Consider the following 8863-nt stretch of genomic DNA (forward strand, 5'->3'; position numbering starts at 1 on the left):
TTAAGTTCCCAACTAAAATGTAGGTACTACAGTAAAAAAATATTGATTTAATCTCCGAAGAGCTAAGGAAAGCACAGAAGAGCTAAGGAAGGACAGAAGAGCTAAGGAGGACAGAAAAGCTAAGAAGGACAGAAGACAGTTGACTTAATGACAGTTATCTCCTTCACTCACGTGACTGTATCTTCTTGATGGTGCCTAAGGTCCGTACAGAGCTGGGTAAAAAAAACAAAAAACTGCATTCCAGGACTCTGCCCCCACTACTTGGAACGAGCTACAAAAGTACATGAAACTACAGGAGCTCGTCTCCTTCAATGATTTTAAAGCTACGGTTAAAAACTATGGTGGAAAATGATTCAGGGGGGGGCTGTCAGTGTTTATAGACCCCTAGTTGAAACACTACTCCCAAAACCAATGTGCCTGTTCAATGTGTAAACCGGTGCTTTAAACTRTAAGTGTTTTATATTGTAAATGTCTGACACTATGTCTGCTGCTGTTTTGTCCAGGTATTTTCTTATAAAAGATATTAAGATTAACAATGAGTCTAAAACTGGTCAAATAAAGGTTAAAAGAAGAGTTATACTCCAGGGAAGTGTGAGTGATAGCAGTAATTTTGGGGTTTACCATGGTTACCTCAGGTTGTGTAAGAGACTTTGGTTGCTTTTGTGGATGACCGTATGTCTGGTATCTAGAGTTGGCCACCCAGTGATGCAACCTGCCTCTATTTACCTCCGTTAACAGATAACACACCACTTGAGTTTTGAGCTCTTCAAATATAGGGATTATGATGGTTTTACCATGTAGTAGAGTACTTAGTATTTACTGTGTGGGGGGAATATTCTCTCTATTTGGAGAGAAAAAAAATGAGCAAGCATTGTAGATTCTGTCCTTCCTTAGTCCTTCTGTCCTTCCTTAGCTCTTCTGTCCTTCCTTAGCTCTTCTGTCCTTCCTTAGTCCTTTTGTCCTTCCTTAGTCCTTCTGTCCTTCCTTAGTCCTTCTGTCCTTCCTTATTCCTTCTGTCCTTCCTTAGTCGTTCTGTCCTCCCTTAGTCCTTCTGTCCTTCCTTAGTCCTTCTGTCCTTCCTTCCTCAGTTGATCTACAAACACAAACTATACAATTAGGCCGCTACACATTAACTCAGATTAACTCAGATTAACTCAGATTAACTCACATGAGTCACAACTATAAATGGAATATGTACAGAGGGATCTGTTAGAAGAAAAAGTATTTTATTAACAAAAGCTCAACAAATACATTTCATTTACAAAACTAATTTTGTTTTTGTTTTTACAGTTTTACAGCTAATGTCCTGCAATTCTACACATTTTGCAGTTTTATGACTTATGCCATGTTCATATAATATCTGAGTGAGAGGGACTAACAAAATCACACACCATATCTCAGACAGCACTGGGACGATTTTGACGATACTTGGGTGAATGATGCGTCTTGCCATAATGATCCGTCATTTTCACAAAATGACACTGATTGGCCCAAGGCGGGAGCTACGGTAATGAATCGGACCTCCAGAGTCCTAAAATCTACGATTAATCTATTAATCTCAGTCTAACTACCTCTATCCTTCTCCACAGATCGGGCCCCAGAGTCCTAAGGTCTACGTGAAGCCTAAGAAGGATCGCTCCAACAGAACGCGTCCAGCAGAAGATCCAGCACTTCAAACGTTTCATAGAGAACTACCGTCGCCACATCGTCTGTTTCACCGTTGTCTACGGCATCACAGCCGGAGTGGCTCTGGAGAGATGCTACTGTGAGTTGTGTTGTGATGTGTTCTTGTCTTCCTTCTCTTCTCTTGTTCTCTCTCTCTGTGTTCTCCTGTTTTTGGTAGTTAGCTGGTACTTCGTGAACAACTGCTGGTGTAAAAAGGGCTTTATAAAAYACATTTGATTGATTGAATTTGACATAGCCTGGCTGGTCAAATTTAAAAAAAACGAGAAATGTTAGTGTTGTTTGTCCTTTTTGAGCCACTGTAGCAACAACATAGCCAGAAACACTTCCTCAAAATAGTCTGTATAAAAAAATTAAGTCTGTATACAAAATAGTCTGTATAAATAAAGATAACATACATTTTGATGCTTTTTTTAGCCGAGGAGGTCTTAGTCGCGCAATTTTAAATCTAACTAAGATTTTTAGGCGAAGTATTTCTCAAGTGAAGAAATATGCATGAAAAATATAATTATCTCGTTGCAACAAACGATTCATTTTCCCTACTCTTATTAGGAGTGGTACTGTTTACCAATCACCGGCTAAGGGGTGTAAGGCTACCGAACTTCGACTTGCCAACCAAAAATACATTTGTGTGAGCGAACACCGAAACGAACATAAACGTCACAAAACGTTGTCATAATAAACAGTATGTGCGAAATGTWTCACCTGGGAAGCGTACAGTAAGCTGACGACGGTCACAAGAGACTGTTTTGTTGACACAACTGATTATCTTAAAGCTATTCGTTTTTTTTATGGGGCGACCCGACTAAAATTCACATAGAAATGTGAGTTATAGAGCTGTCATTCTCACATAAAGCAAGTCTAAGAAGGTATATCTGTTCCATGAGCTCTATTCCTATGCTTCCCGTTCATAAATGTAGTTTTTTTTGCATCTTTTAATTTCGGTTTTGTACAACAGCTTCAAACAGCTGAAAATACAAAATGGTACAATGATTCTCTACGGTATACTGGCTTATTTTGTCATATAAACTGAAATGAGGTAAACTATTTTAATTTTAGCAACCAGGAAATGGAGGAGTTTTTTTTAGCATAGTGCACCTTTAATTGGATATTCATAATTGAATTGAATACTCATGCAATGCAGACTCCATTTCCCTACAAAGGCATCTGAAAACAAAGGGTGTGCTTGAACCTGTCTGCCTGCTTGTCTGGGGCTGGTTTCCCAGGYACAGATTAAACCTAGTCCTGGACTAAAAAACATACACAATGGACAATCTCTTTTTGAAAGTGCTTTTKAATTATTAAGGACAAGGCATAATCTRCATCTGGGAAACCAGCCCATAGAAGAAAAAAAACCACTGGACTAACAGGAAAACAAAACCTCTTGCTGTGTTTTTAGTCTATGGTTTGCAGGCAGACTCTTCGGGCRTGCCGGAGACGTCGGCGGTGGGTATAGTGGTGTCTCGTGGTTCGGCGGCGGCCATCTCCTTCCTGTACCCCTACATGTTGCTGACGGTGTGCCGTAACCTCATCACCCTGGGACGAGAGACCTTCCTCAACCGATACATCCCTTTCGACGCCGCTATAGACTTCCATCGCTTCATGGCCATGTCCGCCATCTTACTCACAGGTCAGAGGTCACAGGTCAGACTGACCTTAACCCTAACTCCTCTCTCTAACCCTTCATGGCCATGGCTCCTCGGCCATTTCCTCCTCCCTCGTTCTAGTGTATCCTAAAACATGAGTGCCTCGCTGGCCATGTCTTTTTACCCCTTCCCCCTCGTTTCGTAGCCTATCTAAAAACCATTGATGCCTCCTGGCCATGTCTCGTCCCCTCGTTTCTAGTGTATCTAAAACATGATTCTCCTGCCATGTCTCGCTCCCTCGTTTCTAGTAGTATCTAAAACATGATCATCCTGGCCATTGTCTCCCCCTCGTTTCGATGTATCTAAAAACATGATCTCCTGGCCATGTCTCCTCCCTCGTTTCTAGTGTATCTAAAACATGATGCTCCTGGCCATTCTCCTGCCCCTCGTTCTCTAGTATCTACAAACATGATGCTCCTGGCCATGTCTCCTCCCCTCGTTTCTAGTATCTAAAACATGATGCTCCTGGCCATGTCTCCTCCCCTGGTTTCTAGTGTATCTAAAACATGATGCTCCTGGCCATGTCTCTCCCCTCGTTTCTTAGTATCTAAAACATGATGCTCCTGGCCATGTCTCTACCCCTGTTTCTAGTGTATCTAAAACATGCTGCTCCCTGGCCATGTCTCGTCCCCTTCGTTTCTAGTGTATCTAAAACATGATGCTCCTGCCATGTCTCGTCCCTCGTTTCTAGTTAAGTCTAAAACATGATGCTCCTGGCCATGTCTCCTCCCCTCGTTTCTAGTGTATCTAAACACAGATGCTCCTGCGCCATGTCCCTCCCCTCGTTTCTAGTATCTTAAAACATGATGGCTCCTGGCCATGTCTCCTCCCCTCGTTTCTAGTGTATCTAAAACATGATGCTCTGGCCATGTCTCGTCCCCTCGTTTCTATGTATCTAAAACATGATGCTCCTGGCCATTGCTCCTCCCCTCGTTTCTAGTGTATCTAAAACATGATGCTCCTGGCCATGTCTCGTCCCCTCGTTTCTAGTAATCTAAAACATGTGCTCCTGGCCATGTCTCCTCCCCTCGGTTTCTAGTGTATCTAAAACATGATGCTCCTGGCCATGTCTCCTCCCCTCGTTTCTAGTATCTAAAACATGAGCTCCTGGCCATGTCTCCTCCCCTCGTTTCTAGTGTATCTAAAACATGATGCTCCTGGCCATGGTCTCCTCCCTCTGCGTTTCTAGTATCTAAAACATGATCCTCTTGGCCATGTCTCCTCCCCTCGTTTCTAGTTATCTAAAACATGCATCCTTCTTGGCCATGTCTCCTCCCTCGTTTCTAGTGTATTAAAACATTATGCTCCTGGCCATGGTCTCCTCCCCTCGTTTCTAGTATCTAAAACATGATCCTCTTGGCCATGTCTCCTCCCCTCGTTTCTAGTGTATCTAAACATGTTGCTCCTGGCCATGTCTCGTCTCCTGTGTTTCTAGTTTATTTAAAACATGATGCTCCTGGCCATGTCTCCTCCCCTCGTTCTAGTATCTAAAACTGATGCTCCTGGCCATGTCTCCTCCCTCGTTCTTAGTGTATCTAAAACATGATGCTCCTGGCCATGTCTCGTCCCTCGTTTCTAGTGTATCTAAACATGAATGCCCTGGCCATGCTCTCCTTCCCTGGTTCTAGTGTATCTAACATGATCTCCTGGCCATGTCTCCTCCCCTCGTTTCTAGTATCTAAACATTGATGCTCTGGCCATGTTCCTCCCCTCGTTTCTAGTATCTAAAACATGATGCTCTTGGCCATGTCTCCTCCCTCGTTTCTAGTGTATCTAAAACATGATGCTCCTGGCCATGTCTCCTCCCCTCGTTTCATGTATCTAAACATGATGCTCCTGGCCATGTCTCATCCCTGGTTTCTAGTTCATTTAAACATATTGCTCTTGGCATGTCTCATCCCCTGGTTTCTAGTGTATCTAAAACATGATGCTCCTGCCATGTCTCCTCCCCTCATTCTAGTTTATTTAAAACATGTGCTCCTGGCCAGTCTCGTCTCCTCGTTCTAATTTATTTAAAACATGAGCCTCTTGGCCATGTCTCATCCCCTGGTTTAGTTTATTTTAAAACATATCCTCTTGGCCATGTCTCGTCTCCTCGTTCTAATTTATTAAACATGAGCCTTGGCCATGTCTCATCCCCTCGTTTCTAGTTTATTTAAAAACATGATCCTCTTGGCCATGTCTCGTCCCCTCGTTTCTAGTATCTAAAACATGATCCTCTTGGCCATGTCTCGTCTCCTGGTTTCTAGTTTTTAAAACATGATGCTCCTGGCCATGTCTCGTCTCTTGTTTCTAGTTTATTTAAACATGATGCCCCTGGCCATGTCTCGTCCCCTGGTTTCTAGTGATCTAAAAAACTGATTGCTCTGGCCATGTCTCGTCCCTCGTTTCTAGTGTATAAAACTGATGTCCTGGCCATGTCTCATCCCTTCGTTCTCAGTTATTTAAAACTGACTCTTGGCCATGTCTCGTCTCCTCGTTTCTAGTGTACTAAAACATGATGCTCTTGGCCATGTCTCGTCCGCCAGACGGTCATCCACGGCAGCTTTGCTCTGCTCCAGGAGCCTCGTTTTACATCTACCTGATCCCCCGGACTGCTCTTTCCTGCGACAAACTCATCAGCCTCAACAGGAGAGAAGGTGGAGATCCCTGTGGTCAATGCTACGCTGCTGCCCTCAGGTAGGGACTGGGATAGAGGGTGGGAGGGGAGGGAGGAAGGGTGGGTTGGTTGGTGGGTGGGAGGGGGCTGGGAGGGATAGAGGAAGGAGTGGAGGAGGAGGGATGGATGGTGGATTGGATGGATGGATGGATGGTGGATGGTGGATTGGAATGGATGGATGGGATGGATGGATGGATGGATGGATGGATAGGGATGGATGGATGGTTGGATGGATGGATGGTGGATTGGATGGATGGATGGAAGGATGGATGGATGGATGGATGGAGTTGGATGGATTGGATGAAATGATGGTATGGTGGATGGTGGATTGGATGATGGATGGATTGGATGGATGGATGGATGGTGGATTGGATGGATGGTGGATTGGATGGATGGATGGATGGATGGGGAGGATTGACTGGATTGGATGAATGGATGGATGGATGGATGGATGGTGGATTGGATGGATGGATGGATTGGATGGATGGATGGATGGTGAGTGGATGATGGCATGGGCGGATGAATGCATAAATTCCATTCCAGTAAGGCTCTTTGTGGGTTAATTCTAGCTCTATCCTTGTATTCCCCTCCACTCTGGCTATTGCCTGTGTGCTCTGGTCGCTCTCCTCTCTCTCTATCTCATTCTATCTCTTCTCTCTCTCCTCAACCCCTCCCCACCCCAACATAGAAGTGACATTCCTGGAGTTCAAGCGTCCCCAGGGCTTTGTGTCCGCTCAGGCCAGTGGGTGAGGGGTGGCGTGTCTGGCGCTTGGCACAGAGAGTTATCACCCATTCACCCTGACGTCAGCTCCACATGAGGAGACCCTCAGCCTTCACATCCGCGCCATAGGCCCCTGGACCAGCACCTCCGAGAGGCATACGCCCCCAACCAACCTGGAACAACTGGGGAACTATCCAAGGCATGGGAGGAAGAAGGACGGAGGGAAGGAGGGACTGGAAGGAGGGAGCATGGAGGGAGGGAAAGGAGGGAGGCATGGAGGAGGGAAGGAGGGAGGCATGGAGGGAGGAAGGAGGGAAAGGAAGGAAGGAAGCATGGAGGAAGGAAGGAGGGAGGCATGAGGAGAGGGAGCATGGAGGGAGGAGGAGGAGGCATGGAGGGAGGGAAGGAGGGAGGCATGGAGGGAGGGAAGGAGGGAGGCATGGAGGAAGGAAGGAGAGGAGGCATGGAGGGAGGGAAGGAGGGAGGCATGGAGGGAGGCATGGAGGGAGGCATGGAGGGAGGAGGGGAGGCATGGAGGGAGGCAGGAGGAGGAAGAGGGAGGCATGGAGGGAGGGAAGGAGGGAGGCATGGAGGGAAGGAAGGAGGGAGGCAGGAGGGAAGGGAAGGAGGAGGCATGGAGGAGAGGAAGGAGGGAGGCATGGAGGGAAGGAAGGAGGGAGGCATGGAGGGAGGGAAGGAGGGAGCATGGAGGGAGGAGGAGGAGGCATGGAGGGAGAAGGAGGAGGCATGGACGGGAAGGAAGGAGGAGGCATGGAGGGAGGGAAGGAGGGAGGCATGGAGGGAAGAAGGAGGGGCATGGAAGGGAAGGAAGGAGGGAGGCATGGAGGGAGGGAAGGAGGAGCATGGAGGAAGGAAGGAGGAGGCATGGAGGAGGGAAGGAGGAGCATGGAGGGAAGGAAGGGGAGGCATGGAGGGAAGGAAGGAGGGAGGCATGGAGGGAGGAAGGAGGGAGGCATGCGAGGGAGGGAAGGAGGGAGGCATGGAGGGAGGGAAGGAGGGAGCATGGAGGAAGGAAGGAGGAGGCATGGAGGAGGGAAGGAGCATGGAGGGAAGGAAGGAGGGAGGCATGAGGGAAGGAAGGAGGCATGGAGGGAAGGAAGGAGGGAGCATGGAGGGAGAAGGAGGGAGGCTATGGAGGAGGGAGGAGGGAGGCTGGAGGAAGGAAGGGAGGCATGGAGGAAGGAAGGAGGGAGGCCATGGAGGGAGGAAGGAGGGAGGCATGGAGGGAGGGAAGGAGGAGGGAGGGAAGGGGAGCATGGGGAGGCATGGAGGGAAGGAAGGAGGGAGGCATGAGGGAGGAGAGGGAGGCAATGGAGGGAGGGAAGGAGGAAGGAAGGAGGGAGGCAGGAGGAAGGAAGGAGGAGGCATGGAGGGAGGGAAGGAGGGAGGGAAGGAGGGAGGCATGGAGGGAGGATGTGTATGTGTAGGGTGGGGGCTGTTGTAGGTGGGGGTCGTGTGTAGGTTGGGTCTGTGTGTGTGCATCTGTGCATCCATACTGTCTGCTTGTAAGCGTGTCTGTGTGCCTGCATGATTGTGGGTGGGTGGTTGGTTGATTGGTTGATTCTTGCTGTTTTGCAATGCTTTCTCTTATCACATATTTGTACTCCCATTCTACAGCTGTACCTGGACGGGCCGTTTGGGGAGGGCCACCAGGATTGGACAAATTTTGAGGTGTCAGTGCTGGTGGGAGGAGGGATTGGAGTCACCCCTTCGCTTCCATCCTCAAGGACCTGGTGTTCAAGTCCTCAGTCAAGTTCAAGATACAGTGTAAAAAAGTAAGCTGTCCACGTGAGAATGTCAGGAACCTTCTTCTGCTGCTTCTCCTTCTGCTTCTTCTTCTCCTTCTTCTCCTTCTGCTTCTTCTTCTGCTTCTTCTCCTTCTTCTTCTGCTTCTTCTCCTTCTTCTGCTCTCTTCTGCTTCTTCTTCTGGCTTCTTCTCCTTCTTCTTCTGCTTCTTCTCCTCTTCTGCTTTTCTTCTGCTTCTTCTTCTGCTTCTTCTCCTTCTTCTTCTTCTCCTTCTTCTGTCTTCTTCTGCTGCTTCTTCTTTTCTCTTCTTCTTCTCCTTCTTCTGCTTTTCTTCTTCTTCTTCTCCTTCTTCTAGTGACCAAATCAAATCAAAGGGTATTTGTCACG

The 8863-nt window shown here is 47.4% G+C and overlaps 1 protein-coding gene across 1 annotated transcript in view; it reads left to right on the top strand.

The window, feature by feature from the left end:
• LOC112070024 (dual oxidase 1-like) overlaps nucleotides 1-8863 on the top strand; it is a 52375-nt gene that overhangs the window by 36220 nt on the left and 7292 nt on the right. Inside the window, 10 exon segments of the mRNA XM_070438809.1 lie at nucleotides 1590-1648; nucleotides 1650-1765; nucleotides 3083-3327; nucleotides 5858-5894; nucleotides 5897-5964; nucleotides 5966-6008; nucleotides 6677-6850; nucleotides 6853-6908; nucleotides 8348-8432; nucleotides 8435-8505. Of these exon segments, the coding sequence (XP_070294910.1) occupies nucleotides 1590-1648; nucleotides 1650-1765; nucleotides 3083-3327; nucleotides 5858-5894; nucleotides 5897-5964; nucleotides 5966-6008; nucleotides 6677-6850; nucleotides 6853-6908; nucleotides 8348-8432; nucleotides 8435-8505 (954 nt within the window).

Source organism: Salvelinus sp. IW2-2015, unplaced genomic scaffold (genome assembly GCF_002910315.2).
Source record: "Salvelinus sp. IW2-2015 unplaced genomic scaffold, ASM291031v2 Un_scaffold1203, whole genome shotgun sequence".
NCBI classification, from domain to species: Eukaryota; Metazoa; Chordata; class Actinopteri; order Salmoniformes; family Salmonidae; genus Salvelinus; species Salvelinus sp. IW2-2015.